At 57.2% G+C, this 16228-nt stretch overlaps 1 protein-coding gene across 4 annotated transcripts in view; it reads left to right on the top strand.

The window, feature by feature from the left end:
- The first annotated feature begins 6086 nt into the window (after positions 1-6086).
- SH2D3C (SH2 domain containing 3C) overlaps positions 6087-16228 on the top strand; it is a 29900-nt gene continuing 19758 nt past the window's right edge. The window contains exons 1-2 of one of the 4 annotated variants that reach the window (XM_042964949.1): positions 6087-6271; positions 8223-8694. In XM_042964949.1, the coding sequence (XP_042820883.1) occupies positions 8354-8694 (341 nt within the window). In that variant the 5' untranslated portion in view covers positions 6087-6271; positions 8223-8353. Of the gene's footprint in view, positions 6277-8222; positions 8695-10258; positions 10524-12248; positions 12435-16228 lie in introns of those variants that run through there. The other 3 variants (XM_007094436.3, XM_042964951.1, XM_007094440.3) reach the window with 3 other exon arrangements.

The following is a 16228-nucleotide window of genomic DNA, read 5'->3' as shown; positions in this document are numbered from 1 at the left end:
TCCGCCGCCGCCACTGCTGGCGGCGGCCCCGATCGGGGGCGCGGGGAGCCGGGGCGCCGGGGCTGGGGCTCGGGGCGGTGCGTCCCGCTGCATCGGCCCGGGCCGCCGCTGCTGCCGAAGCCGCTGCCGCTCTAGCGCCCGATCCGGGGCCAGCCGCAGTGCCCTGCTCCTCCTCCTCCGACGGCGCCGCCTCCGCCGGGCTGCGCGGGGTGGCGGGCGGGGGGGTGGCCCCCGAGCCGCGGCCTGGGGGCTCCCTGGCCGGGCCCGGGCCCGGGGCGGCCGGGAGAGGGGGCGAGACGGAAAGAGCCGACGAGGAGGCGGCCCGAGAGCCCGGGAGGGGGCGCGTTATAAAGGGGGAGGTGCCCCGGCCTCGCCCTCCCCTCCCCCTCCGCCCGCCCCCTCCCTCCTCCCTCCCACCCTCCGCGGCCGCACCTGCCGCCGCCGCCGCCGCCGCCGCCGCCGCCGCCGCCTGCCCGCTCGCCCGCTGTCCGCCGGCCGCCCTCGTCGCGTCACCGCCCGCGGCCCCTCCTCCGCCTTCGGAGGTGGGGCCCCGCGCTCCACACCTGGCTGCGGGGCGCCTCGCCGCGTGCCTCAGTTTACCCCCACATGCCAGCTGCTGCGGAGAGCCCTTTTCTCCCTGGCTCAGAGTGCCCCTCCACAGGCGAAGGCGGGAGGCGCCGAGGGAGCGGCCTCCGGTCCTGGGAGGAGAGAACGGCCCCCGCCGCCACCTCCCCAGGCCCCAGCCACCCGCCGTTGACATGGCAACCGACGGCCGCTAGGGGGCGCGGCGACACTGGAGGCGGCGAGAGAGCAACGCCTGGGCCTTCCAGTCCCGGACCCCGCGTTCTCTGGGAGTCAAGGATGAAGCCCACAGGAGCCCGGTTCCCCATCAGCTGTGCCCGAGCTGGTCAACCCCGGGTCATTAATTACAAAAATAGCTAGTATTTACTCCGAACCCCCTGTGTGCTCAGGAATTGCTGGGCGTTCCTGCTGAATCCTGAATCAACCACCCAATAGTCAGGATCACTAACCCATTTTACAGAAGAGGATATTGAGACTCAGACAGGCGAGGTCATTTGCCCAAGATCAGAGTGACAGCGCTGGGACTGGAACCTGGTCTGTCTGAAGAAGATTCTTCTGAGTCAGGCTGTTTACAGTATGGCCAGGGATATAATAATGGTGCCGTTTGAGGCCTGCTGTCATGCCAGGCACCATGCCCACCACCCATCTTCTCTGACCCTATGCCCCCTTCTCCTACTCCACCCCTTCCCCAGCATCTTCCTGATAATCTTCCCAGCTCACGAGCCTCTTGATCTTTCCTCCAGCTCTACTCAACAATCAGCCCACAGCAAAGCTGTGCTTTCTACCTCCTCTGTCTTCAGGAAAACCCAAATTGTGATATTGGAGGCTCTTTCCAGCTCCCTCCCAGGCTGTGGCTGCAGGACTCTCCCTCCTGTTGTTTCCTAATTCCCCGGACCTTCCTACCTGCAGTGCACTACCCCTCAATGGCACCCAGTTTCCTGTCTTATCCTCCATGGCTTGGCCTTGCAGGTCTGGTGATCCTGGTGTCCCAAGAGACCCTGCTGGGGGAGGGGGGGAGGAGGCTGAGGCTCAAGGGTCAGCCAAGCAGCAGTGAGCCCCCTCCTGAGGGGAGTGTGAGGCCATCAAGTGTTTTAGGCAGTCAGGAGACATGTCAGGGAATGATCTGGGATCAGCTTCAAGGGTACACTGTGGAAGCAGGGAGGCCATTGGCTAAATTGGGGGTGAGAAGGGCGAGGAGGGAAAAAAATAATAACTAGCAATTACAATTCGTTGAGGCAAAATAAATGGCCCAGAGCATACATTCAGCACTTTATGGTAATTAATTCTCACTCAGCTATATGAGATGGCTACTGTTATCACCTCTCTTGTACACATAAGGACACTGACACTCAGAGGCAACATCCCCTGGCCAGGGTCAAACAGCTGACCGGCAGCCACATTGGGATTCGAACCAGCTCAGTCTGGCACAAACTCCAAGCACTCAGCCATATCAGGGCCCCCACCCGTCTGGGCTGTGGGCAGAGTTAGGGTACAGCCATGACAGAGCACCGCTGGCCTAGGTATTCTGGATGCCCACGGGGGGTATGGGAGGGGATGGTAGTATTGGGGGCCTACCATGGTTTTGGGTGGCCTCCACCATCAGACTCAGGTCAGGCTGGATGGGTCCCCTGCCTGTTTCCCACGAGCTCTCCCTAAGTCACATCCTGTGGGCAGACGCCTCAGCAGATGTTCCGGTGTTGTCACCTCCACCCCACCACCCCTGCCCTGAACCCCAACATCCGCCAGTCACTTCCCCTCAGAACTTCGGGCCCTCCGCTCCCCTTGGCAGAAGCAGTAGGGAACTCTTCGGAAAGCCACCCGCGCTGTCCAGGCATGGGGTCCCGGATCATCCAGGTGGAAGGGCGAAGAAATGAGGTCCTCGCTGGAAATGATTTCTCACTGACTGACTTCTGATTTGCTAGTTTGAGGGAAATGTTTCCTGCCTCCACGGATCAGCTAAGCCTGCAAAGCCAGGCACCGGCCAGTTTGTCAGTTTGCTGACTAACCGACTGGACTCTGTGAGAGCCTCTGGTCCCGCTGGCATTTCACAGAGAAACTGAGGCACGGAGTAGAAGAGGGAATCATTGGCCTGCTGTTTGACTCTGGCCTAGACCTTCTGTTTTCCTCCCCTGAGCAGGGATGAGGTTGGGGGGGGGGGCGGGGCGGGCATAGGGAGGGAAGGAGAAGACAGGCTCACGGGTGGGCTGATCTTGGCTGCTCGTACGTCCCGGGAAGAGAAAGGGGTGCTGGATAGGGAGACACCGGGCAGAGGATGGTAATGTGACGCTTGCGGCCCTGTAGACCATGGACATTCTGCCCACACCAGCTGGGTGCTGACTCTGTACCTGGCCCTGTGTTGATACAGTGTCATTTCCCTGGGGCTTTACAGCTCCCCTCTTAGGAGGTTGCTGGAATTGGGCCCAGCTTACAGAAGAGGGAACTGAGACTCGGAGTGGTGACGTGCCCTGCCCAAGGCCACACAACCAGGAAGCTGTAGATCTGGGATTCAGAGCCAGGTCTCTGCTTCCAAAACCCGGGGTCATTCGCCACCGGCCTCAGTACCAGACAACTGGATGGAGCCGGGGAAAGACTAAGACCTACGGCAGGCATGGGGCCAATACACATGTGGAAGGCAAAGTCTCCTCTGAGGGGGCATGAGGTCTGTTTGGAGCATGTAAATGAAGACACAAGTGAATGTAATGTGGGTAATACTCACAGTATGACTTTTATTTCACTGCCACGGGACCGTGTGGGGGATGTTGTATTGGTCTCATTTTGCTGAAGGGAGAAAATGAGGCTCAGAGGGGTAACACGACTTGCCCAAGATCACGCACGTGGGGTCTGCAGGATCCCGTGTGCCTGGGGCCAATGCCTTCGACTGTGACGTCGAGACCTAATGGTACCTGGCCGAACTGGGGGCAAGGGAGTCACGGACGGGGGGGGGGGGGGGGGGGGGGGGGGAAGGGGCAGGAGGGAGGGGCCAGAAACCGGAGGAGGGCTCCCTGGGGCACCATGGCTCAGTCTGGACCCGGAGCCCCGACCGAGCAGCATTCTGGGCGTGGGTCCAGCCCAAGCCGAAGCCTGGAGGCGCGAAAGCACTTACGTGTTCAGGGCTGTGGAGTGCGGGCTGCTCTGGGCCGGCCTCCAACGCAGGCTGAGGAGGGCCTGGGGGACAGCCACCCGCCGGCAGGTCCCCAGCCGCACTCCCAACGGCCACTCAAGGCAGCACAAAGGGGGCTCTGAGCTCAGTGGAGCCGCCACACTGAGCCCCATTCATTCTCCCAGGGACGGGCAATTGCGCTGGCGCCCGGGGCCAACGGCGGCAGCACGGGCCTAGCTGGCACTCTCGCCGTACCTGCAGCAACACGGCCTCCCTGTGGCCGGGGCTCCCAGCTCTCCCACCACGTGCCCTCCCCTGGGGTCTTCTTGGCCTATGCCAATCCGCCCCTGGCCTGAACCACCCCCATCCGTCAGCGACAACCATGGCGGGGAGGGGGGGCTGCTGAGGCCACAGTGCCCTAGCCTGGGCTCACCTTTTCTCATTTCATCCTCCCAGCAACCCCTGGAACTGGGAGCTACTTTGACCCTGTTTCACAGATAGAAACTGAGACCCAAAGTGGTAAAGGGTCTGGGGCAGGGTCACACAGTGAGGCGGGAGTGACAGAAACCCAGCACTTAGCCCAAGTCACTGGGACTGCCTCCTGGGAGAGAAGCCAGGGGAACCACCCGCTGCCTTCCCCGAGGAAGACCCCTCACTACCGCCAGGCCACCGGCCCTATTCTCTCTTCTGACAACCGGAGGAGGGAGGGAGCACCGGCTTGGGAGCTAGGACACCTGGGGGTCTAGTCTCTGCTCCTCCTTAGCCTCAGTTACCTCATCTGTGAAATGGGACAGTACCAGCATTCGCCTCACAGGTCGGTCGTAGGGACTCAACGGACAATCTGTGGAGGTTTTCACCTCCATGCCTGGCTCATGGTCAGGGCTCAGTAGAGGGACCTTCTCTTCCCAAATCCATGACCGAGAAACCTCATTCTTTCATGTGAGCTTTGAACGCTGTTCCCATCCAGGTCGGTCTGTGAGCAGGACTCTGATGTCTTGATCTCTCAGGCTGTGTCCCTTTTCCTCTCAGGGCCTCGGTTTCCCTCTCAACCCATTAAGAAGGTTCAGTCAGATGCTTCCCCCACCAGGGCCCATCATCCAGCTGCCAGGGGGTTTCTGGAGCTGTAGGAGTGGAAGTTAGGACCTCAGCCTCCATAGCTGGACAAATAGGCCCTAATGCCAGGTAAGTTGACTTTCGGGGAGCCTCAGTTTCCACATCTGTAAAATGGGGGCAAGAGAAACAACATCTACCTCTTGGGACAGAAGGACTGAGCTTTCTGGCTGGAATGAACTAACTGATCAGAAGATGTTAGTCATCATTATTTTTGCTGAGGATGCATGAGGGGCCCCATCTGCCCTTGGACTCCCTCTCTCATAGGCTCGGTTGCCAGCCTGGGGGCCAGGATAATAATGTCCGATCGTGCTGGAGCCTCTGTGACTTAATTGTGTATCTTGCATTTGTGCCCATTCTTGAGATCAGTTGACTGGGGCTTCAGAGGCAGGAGTAACTTGTGCGCAGTACACAGAGCGGGGATTTGAAACCCCTGGCCTTGTGGCCACCCCAACCCCTGTAGCTGCTGACAGCCTCCACAGGTGTCTGGGACAATCTGTGTAGGGAAGTTTCATTTCCTCATCTCTGTCCTGCCCGTGTGACACACACACGCACACACGTAGGCTGGAAAAGCATCAGACTGTGGGCTAAGGGGTCTAGAAGGGTGAGATGTAGCCCTGTCTGTGCCACCAACCTGCCAGATGACCTGGGGCACTCCCTCTGCCCGTCTGTGCTCCAGATCCCCCCATCCCTGTATAAAGGGTGTGGTGGACCAAATTGCCACCGTGTCCCCGCTGGATTAAAAAGGAATGATCATGCCTTGGTGGGCACCGATTCTGTGCCAGGCTTCGCACCGAACTGGACCCTGTGAGGTGGGCATTGCAAATACCCCCTGCTCACAGTGAGGAAACCGAGGCTCAGGGAAGTCAGTGGCCTAGCCAGGATTACACGGTGACAAAGTAGCCAGCCAAGATTTGAACTTGGGTTTGGGTGGTCCCCAGGGCCACAGGCCTAACCACAGCACTCTTCACCGCTCCCAGTCCTTCCCCAGGCACCGAGGCTTAGAACAAACTGCCCTGTGGGCTGGCCTGGCTCCCAGCATCCTTCCAGCCGCTGGCCAGACCCCCTGACAGCTGTCAGCGGGTCCCCCCCACAGCCCCCACCCAGTGGGCTCCATTCCCAGGGCCTGTGGTTTGTCCCCCCAGGCCCTCCGGGTCCCATGGGCTTGTGGTCTGCCCCCTGCCCCCCTGCCCCCACCCCCATAGCCAAGGTCAAGGAGGCAGCCCATGGGGGCCCAGAGTGGGGGAGGCCCTGGCCCGCCCCCGTGGAGAGGATGGGGAGGGTGGAGCTGTGGGAGTTTCACTGGTTTAAAAATACACAGAGGAAGCGAGCGGCAAGAGGGTGCAAGAAAGGGGAAGGGGAGGTGAGGGAAGAATCTCAACGTTGATGTCCGGAGTCGAGAGCAGCCACTTGCCCGCTGGCCAGGGGCTTTACACGACCCGCCAGGATGACGGAGGGACCCAAGAAAGCCAGCAAAAAGTTCAGTGAGTGCAGGGTGCCCTTTGCACTGCCCTTCATCTCTCTGTCTGTCCATCCATCTCAGCCTCTCTCTGCATTGCTTCTTTATCACTGTCTGGTTTCTGTTTCTCTTTCTGTCCATCTCTATCCCTCTCTGGAGTTCTCTGCTTCTGGGTTTCCTTGTCGCCTTCCCTCTGTCACTCTGGCCCCATAGCTCTCTCTGTCTCTAGCTGGTTTGGTTCTCCATCTCTGCTCTGCCAGTCTCTGTTTCTCTGTCTCACCATTTGTGGGTGTGACCATCTCTGGTTTCCTTGGACCTCATGGGGCCGGGCAAGGGAAGACCTCCACATGCTCCACGCCCTGCCCCTGGAATTGGTTCACACGGGGGCTCAGTTGGAAGTTACTGGGGCCGGAGTGGGTATGGGTGCACCAGGAGAAGCTGCCCCATGTCCCCACCAGCAGTGACGCTGGGACCCAGGGCAGCTCGATGAGGGGTCACCCTGACCAAGGCTCCGTTTCCCCAAGTCAGTCTCCTCCGGGTCTCAGCCAACTTTCGCTTCCCCTGAGCCCTTCAACTTGACCGTTGACAGCACAGGGGAGGTGGTGGGTGGGGGTGTGCAGGGCCAGGATTAAGATGCATTCCACAGATGAAAATACTGGGCCCCAGAGATATGCTTTGACTCATATGGGGCTGCCCAGCAGGGCTCAATCCCATGTTCCTGGACTCACCTCGGTTTCCCTCCCTGTCCCACTACTGTTTCCTCCAGATCCCCCAGTGCCCAGGAGACAGCGGTTCTTGGCCCTCCTCCTGGCAATTGGCACAATTCCGCCCATTGGTATAGCTTTCTTAGAGCAGAGCCTCAGAACTTTCTGACAGCGTTTGTCAGGAGGCAGAGGCTAAGACAGTCGAGGGTGGGCAGGGCTGGGGGGAAAGCCCCAGAACACTGACCCCAGCAGTCCAGAGCCCTGAGCCCCTCATCAGGGTTCAGCCTTGCTGTGTGACCCTGGGCAAGTCCCTCCCCTCTCTGGGCCTCAGTTTCCTCTCTCATCAATGGGGGCATCGTGGTGAGGACCTGAGGAGGCAGAGGGTAGCTAGGAAGTGGAAAATGCCAGAGTTTTTCCTTTTCACTCGCCTGGAGGCCATAGGGTTGTCAGAGGGTGGTGGCTTAGAGGAGGGACAGTCCCACAGCTGGGGGCAAGGAGGAGGGAACTCACAGGCACCCCTGCGGAAACGAGGAGATGGTATCACCCAAGCCCTGCCGCCTGAGTCCCCACCGTGGGCTCAGCTGACAGGAAGGACAGAACCTCAGAGAGTGGGCCCCCCAGGCTCCCAACAACCCCCTTCTCATTTCATCCCCTGTCCCCGGTGCTCAAACAGCCCCTCCTCACTCGCCCCACCCCACGACCACACAAACATGCTTCACCTGCCCACGATGCCACCTCGGGCGGGTCTTTCCACAGCTCTGACCTCCACTTCGTTATCTGCAGAAAAGGGAAATTAAGCTTGTGTCATTGAGTTATGCTGGGAACTCAGTGATGTAATGCATGAAGCATAGCTGACCAATGCAGAGGCGTTCACTGCAATCATCGTCATTGCCTTCATAACTTCTCCAGGATATTCTGGGTGCCGGGCACCGTATTAAGTCTGTTATTTACATGCTTTCCTTCAGTTCTGCTGTCCATAGGAGGTGGGCACTACAATCTCTATTTTGCTAATGTGGAGAATGGGGCTCAGAAGGGTCAAGTGACTTGCCGAAAGTCACACAGCAAGGATGTGGAAGAGCAGGGACGGTCGCTCAGGTCTGTGTGACTCTAGAGCTGCGTGTTGTTCTATGGGAACAAAGCGAGTGTCAGAGAAGCCCTGACCCTCCTTGAACCCTCAGTCAGAAGAACGACATGTATTTTTTATTATTGCTGCTGGCATTAACTCATGTCTTCCCCTTGCCCTCCCTCCCCCCACTTCCTCTGCCAGAGTTCTTCAAGTTCAAGGGCCTCGGGAGTCTCTCCAACCTCCCTCGGTCTTTCACTCTGAAACGGTCCTCAGCCTCCCTCAGTATCCAGTCCCACCTGGAGCAAGACACCTTTGAGGCTACACAGGATGACATGATGACTGTCCCACAAAGCCCCCCAGCCTATGCCCGCTCCAGTGACATGTACAGCCACATGGGCACCATGCCTCGCCACAGCACCAAGAAGGCTCGTGATCAACAGGCTACCCGGGAGACCAAGGAGGTGGGCTCTGAATCCCACCTGGTGCCCCAAGATCTGCCCAACCCTCCAGGCCTGGAGGCCGCCAAGGAGGTGGTGGTGGGGACCAATGCCCCCCTGGAGGACACCCCAGCAGTGGGACCCAACCCTTCCGTAATGGGCCCCACGGGAGAGCCTGAGGATCCCAGCACAGACAGAAAAGAAGAAAGAGCTCCCAGGAATGTGCCTCCGGAAAGGTAGGTGCCCACAGTGGGGTGGGGGTGAGAGTGGAATCTGCGGGAAGGGTGCCTCCAACCTCCTGCCAATAGAGCCTGGAGAGGAGCCCCCCGCCACACACACAAAACACACTTCAAGGGGGAATAAAAACTCTACACATGAACCAAGTGCTTACTACAGACCAGGCACCATGCTTAGTCTTTCACTTGCAATTAATTCTCAACAAAACAAAACAAAAACAACTGGGGAGGAGATTCTGTCATTTCCATATGACGGATGAGGAACCGAAGATTCAGAGAGGCAAAGTCATCTGCCCCAGGCAGGTTGCACATCTGTCAAATGACAAAGTGGAGATTTGAACTCACCCTAGGCAGCCTCCAGGAGCCGGCTGAGCCCCAAGCCCGATCGCTGGATCCCTGCCCAGGACCCCCACACCCAAATCACCTTTAGTTCTGCTGGACAACACTGCTCCCCCTGGTTGCCACTTCACTTGGTTATAGGGTGAGCTGAGTTCATGCAAAAATACACATAGTGATGATATGACCCTAGCACCCATTCTACTGGGTGTCAAAACATATGTTACTCACCGAACGCTCTGTAAAAGCATTTATCATTATATCATGAGACCCATCTTACAGATGGGGAGACTGAGACTCAGTCAAGGTAGTAGAGCTGGATTTGAGCAGAAACTGCCCGCCTCCAATGGCTGCACACTCATCTCTCACATTGTACCCACCACCTTCTAAGCTGTACAGCTGTGTGCTTCATGCCCTTGGGAGACCCCTCAATCTCAACCACAGGAGTCTCCAGCTCTTCAACCCTCAGACCCTGGGTCTAAACCACACTGGTCAGATGTACTTATTGAAATAAAGAGGGGAAAAAACCCCAGCTGAGCAAAAGTAACTCTAGGGCCAGTTCTGAGACCTCTCTGGAATGGCTTTGCCCTGAGACACCAAGCACAGTTTCTGTGTGCTGGGGTAATTGAGTCTAGACCTCTGTTCAATGGGGAGCAAGACTTTGTAAAGTTTCAGAATGAATCTAGTCCAGACTCTGCCTCTTACTGACTGCATGACCTTGGATAAATCTGTTTCCTTTTCTGAGCGTCCGTTTCCTCAGCTGATAAATGGCATAATGATAGCACCTACCTTGTAGGGCATGATGAGAATCAAGAGTCACATACAGGACTTTTAAAATCTTAGCACAGTGCCTAGCACACCACTAACAGTAAATGTTTTTCCATCATCCCTGGCTGTTCCAGGCTGCTGTCTTGTGCCGTCCCCTCCTTAGTTCAGCCTCATTTGAGCGTGGAAGAGCAAGGATTGTATGCAGGGGAGAAGGCCTGATAGGTTCTGGGGCGTTCTGAGGCAGCCTAGGGCCTGAGACGAGCCTTGTGAGTTTGCAGGAAAGGGGCGGGTGGAGCGGCGTGTCTGGGGGCGTGGCCTTTTCAGGCTGCCAGGCGGACTGCTGAGGGAAGGTGCTGTTGGAACGGGGCGGGTCAAGGCAGAGGGGTGTGTCCGGGGGGCGTGGCCTTCCCGGCCTCGGACGCTAAAAGATGGGGGTAGGGGGAGGAGCGAGACAGGAGGCGGAAGGGCGTTCCCGAGGCGGGGCGTGTCCTTCCTAGCGGGAGGTGTCGGCTGTGGGGCGGCCCCCGGCAGAGGGCGAGGGGCGTGCCCGGGGCGTGGTCTACAGGTCAGGCTCCGCCCCCGGAGTACGGCTCTGCGCTTCAGAGCTCCCTGGCCTGAGAAAGGCGGGAGCCCTCGGGCTGAGGAGGTACCCGGGCTTCAGGCAGTGACTGCGGGGGAACCATGACTGCAGTGGGACGAAGACGTCCGTCACTGGGACCCAGAGGGTGAGTGACCGAGCTGGGCCTGAGGAGGGCATGCGGGGATGGCAATGGTTTGAGGGGAAATCGGTGCCCCTGCGGCAACCAACATACCAGGATGCCCGTTAGCATCAGGGACTTTTAAACTTTCTTTTGGTGTAATTCTGTCCCTGCCTTGCCCTCGCACAGGCTGGGTATTTACTCCTCACAACAGCCCCGGAAGAGGGGCACGTTTATCATCCCCATTTTACAGATGAGTAAAGGGAGATTATTTGCCCGGTTCTCCACAGTAGTGAAGGTTAGTTAGACCCAGGGTTTAACTCCACCTTCCTGGACCATGCCCTTAAAGGCTGGGCAGCCTGTTCCCCTCCCACAGGGCCAGGGCCTCTGGGAAGGATGGTCCTGAGAAACCTTGAGAATGCCAAGTCTAGGACCCAGCCTTCCTCCTCTGTGGGCAGGGGCCCTGGTGGTCCTGGCAGTGCCTCCAGCATCAGGCCTGGCCTAGAGCTGGTGGAGGAAGTAGAGAGACTGCCCTCCATCCCCCAATCATCCAGAGTGTCCAATGGTCCTGAGGTGGGGTCAGGTTAGCAGATCAGATTGAGCCCCCTCCTGGTGTCCTGAGACCCAGTGTCCCCACTTGCCCTCCAAGCCAAGCAGGAGGCTAGAAATGAAATGTTTCTTCCAGGAGTCCCCGAAGCCCAGCCCTGTGTCCCAGAGTCAGGAGAGCTGCTTTGCCTGTGTGATCTCAGATTTGCCCTGCCCTACTCTGGGCCTTAGACCTCCCAGCAGCCCGGATGGGTCTGGGATGATCTCTGAGGGTACATCCAACCTGGAGAGGAGGGCATTTGAGAATTGCCACTGAACAAGACCGGGGCCCCATTCCCCAGTGTCCCAAGGGGGTCATCTCAGTGGCTGCTCAGGGAGTGGTCTAAGCTGGGGTAGATGGTGTCCCTCCCCTCCCCCCTGGGAGGCAGGGTACACCTGGAGCAGAAGGAAGGAAGGGGAAGAGGTGAAACTGCAGGAGTTTCCTGGTGCCCTGTTCTCTGCTGAGATCGTGGGGGATGAGGAGGAAGGAGGGAGGAGGGGCCAGGAGCAGAGGGGGTGAAGAGCCCTTAGCGCCCCGAAAGGACAGCACCAGCCTAGCCTCACCCTACCCCTAGCACCTCAGCCTTCTGCAGGGAAATAGCAGCTCCAGAGAGCCCTGACGACCCTCCTCTGCAGTCCCTGTTAAGGAGGAGGAAGGGGAGGCCCAGTGAAGGAAGGGAGGCCCCAACACCTTCCATCCAGACCCATGCCCACACACAGGAACTTTTAGGCCAGGCTCCTAGAAGAGGGGGTCAAGACCTGGCTCATAACCGGCCAGTCCCTGCTTGAAGCACCCAATGGGTGCCACCTACCACACAGGCCATGTGAAAGGAAACTTCTGTTTGCTTCATTTTACCGGTGAAAAGGCCAAGATTCAGAGGCGGGAAGGGATTTTCCTGGGGTCACAGAGAGATGAGGTGTCAGAGCCTAGACTTGATCCCAAGTCACGAGACCACATTTTACCTCCTGCAAATAAAAATCTCAAAGCCATTTCTACCGTTATTGAAATGACTTCCCTTAAGCCCCTGGAAGAGAGATAATGGGAGCCCACTTTACAGATGAAGACATTGAGGTTTTGTGAGGTTACTAACCTGCTCGAGATGACACATTGAGTTGAGCTGGAATTTCACTCATTTTAATATTTACTGTGATGCAACTATGCCCTAGATACTCTTCCAAGTTTTGGGGAGACAGCAGTGAGCACAGCAGACAAAACCCTGCTATCATGGAGCCTCCGTTCCAGTGTGGGGGGAGACATGATAAGACAAGTTATATGGTTCAGCAGAAGAGAAAAGTGCTGGGAGAAATACTGAAGCCAACCAGGGGTATGCCTGGTGGTAGCAGTTTAGGAAGGTAAGCCAGGAAAAAGGTCACCTTGACGTGATGTTTGAACAAAGGGATGTGGGAACAAACCCTCTCGATATCTGGGGAAGAGTGTACCAGGCCAAGGGAACAGCAGGTACAAAGGCCCTGAGGTAGGAGGGTCCTTGGCATGTTTGAGGAGCAGCTGGGACCCACAGTGGCTGCAGGAGAATAAGATGGGGGGCCGGGGGGGAGGGTGGAGTGGTGGGAGGCGAGGCCAGAGAGGAAATGAGTTCAGATAATGGAAGGCCTGGAAGGCCCGGCAAGGACTGGGCTTTGATTCAGCGAGAAGCAGCCATTGCTGGCCTTGAGCAGAGGAGGGCCTCATTCTGACTTATGTTTTACGAGGACCTCTCCTTTGAGGAGGGTTTGAATGCACTTCTACTCATTGTAAAGTGTCACACCCAAGCGTCCTTCCCTCCCTGCCAGATCACAGAGACCCAGACCCCTCCACCCCCCACTCCCACAGCTGTTCAGAAGGAGATTGGGAGAAGGTGCACCCCATAGGGCAGCCAGGGGCACCCTGCATGGCGGGTGCCCCAGCCCTGGTGCCAAGCACTGAGAACAGGCCAAGAACCACCCCCCCCCCCCCCGCAACTCTCCACCCCATCCCATTTCCTTTTGGAATGTTGATTCTGGTCCAAGAATTTCCAACACTCCCCAGAGTCCCACGACCCTCTCTCGGCCCTTGCAGAGTGACGTCAGCTGCTGGGCATCTGGTAGTGATTACCCACCAGGGGAGGGGGCTGTGGTGGGCCCAGCCTGTTCGGCCTGGTCAGGCTCTGGGCGGCTGGTCCTTGTCTTCCGAAGGGGCCCAGCTGCTCTCAGCTCTCATTTCCTGTGGAGACTTTCTCACAGTCCTCGAGACCCCCGGATGCCTCAGGCTGTGGGAACTGCACTGGCGCAGGAAGGACGGGCTGTACCCCCACCCCAGCTGGAGCCACATGCCCCGAAACCCTCAGGGGACCTTGCGTGCGGAATCCTGGACCTATGTGGAGTAGAGCTGGGGAGGAAGTTGGATACCTCACCGACTGGACGACATTGAGCAACTCCCTTGCCCTCTCTGGCCCTCAGTTTCCCCATCTGTAAACTGGGGACAATAATAGCACCTGCTTCACAGGGTCATCTTGAGGACTAGCTGAGGTCCCGGGTTTGGCCCAGGGAAGAACCAGCACACAGGAGCTGCTCTAGCTACCACCGCGCCCGTGTTCTAGAAGAGTTCACTGAGGCCCAATGAGGGGGACTTGCCCAGGGTCACACTGCTTCCTCCCGCTCAGCGGAGGGCCCTCTCCAGAGCCAAAGAGGGTCCTCTCTCCTCCCATCCCTGCTCCATTTCTTCTTCTTGACATAGCTTTTGGGCTCCTAGTCCAGTTGAAATATTATTTCTCTTTGCCCTCCCCTCCCCACCTTCTCCTCATCTCTACCCCGGAGTGGTCCCCTTTTCCCAGGGGAGCCTGCCTCGTGCAAGGAACAAAGCAGATCTAGTCCGAGCAGCTGTGTGTCCTGGATCAAGTCACAAACTTCAGTGTTTTCCTTTATCAAGGGCATGGCGGTCAGTGCTCCATACATGCCCTCCCCTTTTGCGTATCAGTTAGTAGCTCTCGGGGCTCAGAATCCTCAGCTCTGCGCTGGGAAGAATGGCCCCCCTCTGCCCTATCCTCACAGGGCTGGTACCCTTTCTGGACACCTGCCGGCAAGCTCACCGCTGTCCAGAAGACTGAGGGCACAGAATGGTGGAGAAGGAGCAGGGATGTCTTCAGGACAGTGGTGGCCCACCTTACAGGAGGCAGGGCAGGGCAGGGCAGGGGCTAAAGCCAACAGCCTTCCTGGCAGAGAACCCCAAAGGCCCCATAGCAGGGTATGCAGGGAAAGGCAGGGGTTTCTGTCCCTGCGCCTGGGTGGCTCAGTCGGTTAAGTGTCCAACTCTTGATCTCAGCTTAGGTCTTGATCTCAGGGTCATGAGTGCAAGCCCCACGTTGGGCTGTGCGCTGTGAAGCCTACTTAAAAAAACAAACAAAAACCTAAGGAGCACAGAGCAGTGTTGTTTCTCTGCCGGGGTGAGTGACGATTGGAGTGAAGGGTGGAAAGAATCTCAGGCCTCAGGAGGGGCAGGATGGGAGATCTCCATGGCTGGGAGCTTGGGCAGCACGAGGAGGCACACGGGTCTGGGAACTCTGCACCCTTCCTTCTCAGGATCCTCGTGGCCTCTCCGGGAAGACAGTTTTGTCCTTTTTCCAGGAGAGGCACTTGGACATCAGAGAGGTGAAGGCGGGGGAAAGCAGAGAAGCAGGAGGCAGAGGTTGGGAGAGTGTCCACTTGAGGCCACGTGGCCAGGCCTGGAGGTCCAAGGGAGCCAACTGGGGGTCAGAGAGAGGGTAGATGGGCCACAGGCCTGTCTGCAGAGGGCAAGGCTGCCCATGGCAGGGGAGGGCCAAGGTGGAAGGGGACTGCAGCTGCTATCTACTGCCCCTCCTCCAGGATCCCTCGGGAGCCTTGCCCTTTCTCCTGGGCCGGGTCGGAGGCCCTGAAGGTAGAGCTCAGATCTGGACCCGTGTTGGGGAAATAAAGGATCATGGGCTCTAATAACTGCTCATTAATCCAATTAATTAAGCTAATGTATGCAATAAGCGGCATCAGTTATCAGAACAAATCAGTTAATACAGGCAATTAAAAGGGCTGGTTATTTGAATAATTAATGTGGCTGATTAATGGGACTGATTTAGCTCAATTGTCAGTATTATTTATTAATTGATTTCACCACAAATATTAGAGAGGAAGTGCCTTTTTAAGTCCATAAAATTAAAAAAAAAATTAATTAACGGAGCTGAGTTTTTAAAAATGGAAGCTTTGATTCCTGAATTTGATCATAACAATGGGAGGGAGAATGTTCTAGAAATCTCCAAGCAAACTGAGATCTGAAAACCAAGTAGAAATTTCTCTGGCCTAAGGGAGAGAGGACGTTCCAAGCAGAGGGAACATCCTGTACAAAGGCCCTGAGGCTGGAGGGGGCAGAGGTCTTTGGAGGAAGTGCAAGCAGGCTGGAGAGCAAGGAGGAGAGAGGAGGGATGGCTGACCGTGCCAGTCACAGAGAACTGAGCCATGAGAACCAGACTTTGTTCCCAGGGTTGCATGGAGATGCTGTGTGACATTTGTTCACTCCAAAAAATCTTTATGGGGTGCCTGGCACTGTTCTAAGCAGATCCCAAGTCCTGTCCTTGTGGAGCTTATGTTCTAGTAAGAGAAGATAGTCAATGCATGGCAGGTCACATGAAGTGCCACAGAGAAAAACTAACCAGGGAAGGGAGGTAGGGAATGTGGAGTGGGTCACACTTTCAGATGGGTGGCAAGGGAAGGCCTCACTGAGAAGGGGACGTTTTAGTAAAGATCTGATGGAGGGCAGGGAGAGAGCTCAGTGGTATCGGGAGGGAAAGTATTCCAGCAGAGGAGGGACAGAAAGTGCAAAGGCCCTGGGGTGCCTGGGTGGCTCGGTTAAGCCCCGCGCATCTGGCTCTGTGCTGACAGGGCAGAGCCTGCTTGGGATTCTCTCTCTCTCTCTCTCTCTCTCTCTCTCTTTCTCTCTCTCTCTCTCTGCCCCTCCCCCCATCTCAAAAATAAATAAACTTAAAACATTTTTAAAAAGAAAATGCAAAGATCCTGAGGTGGGGACAAAATCCAGCAAGAAGCCCAGCCTGGCTGGAGCAGCATGAGTGAAGGGAGCAGGTTAGGACATGGGATGGGGGAGGTGGTGAGGACCCACTCTATAAGACTGTTAGGAGGACTTTGGC

The sequence above is a fragment of the Panthera tigris genome, chromosome D4 (assembly GCF_018350195.1).
Source record: "Panthera tigris isolate Pti1 chromosome D4, P.tigris_Pti1_mat1.1, whole genome shotgun sequence".
Lineage (NCBI taxonomy): Eukaryota > Metazoa > Chordata > Mammalia > Carnivora > Felidae > Panthera > Panthera tigris.
The sequence above is the reverse complement of the archived record's forward strand: the minus strand, read 5'-3'. Positions and strand labels throughout refer to the sequence as shown.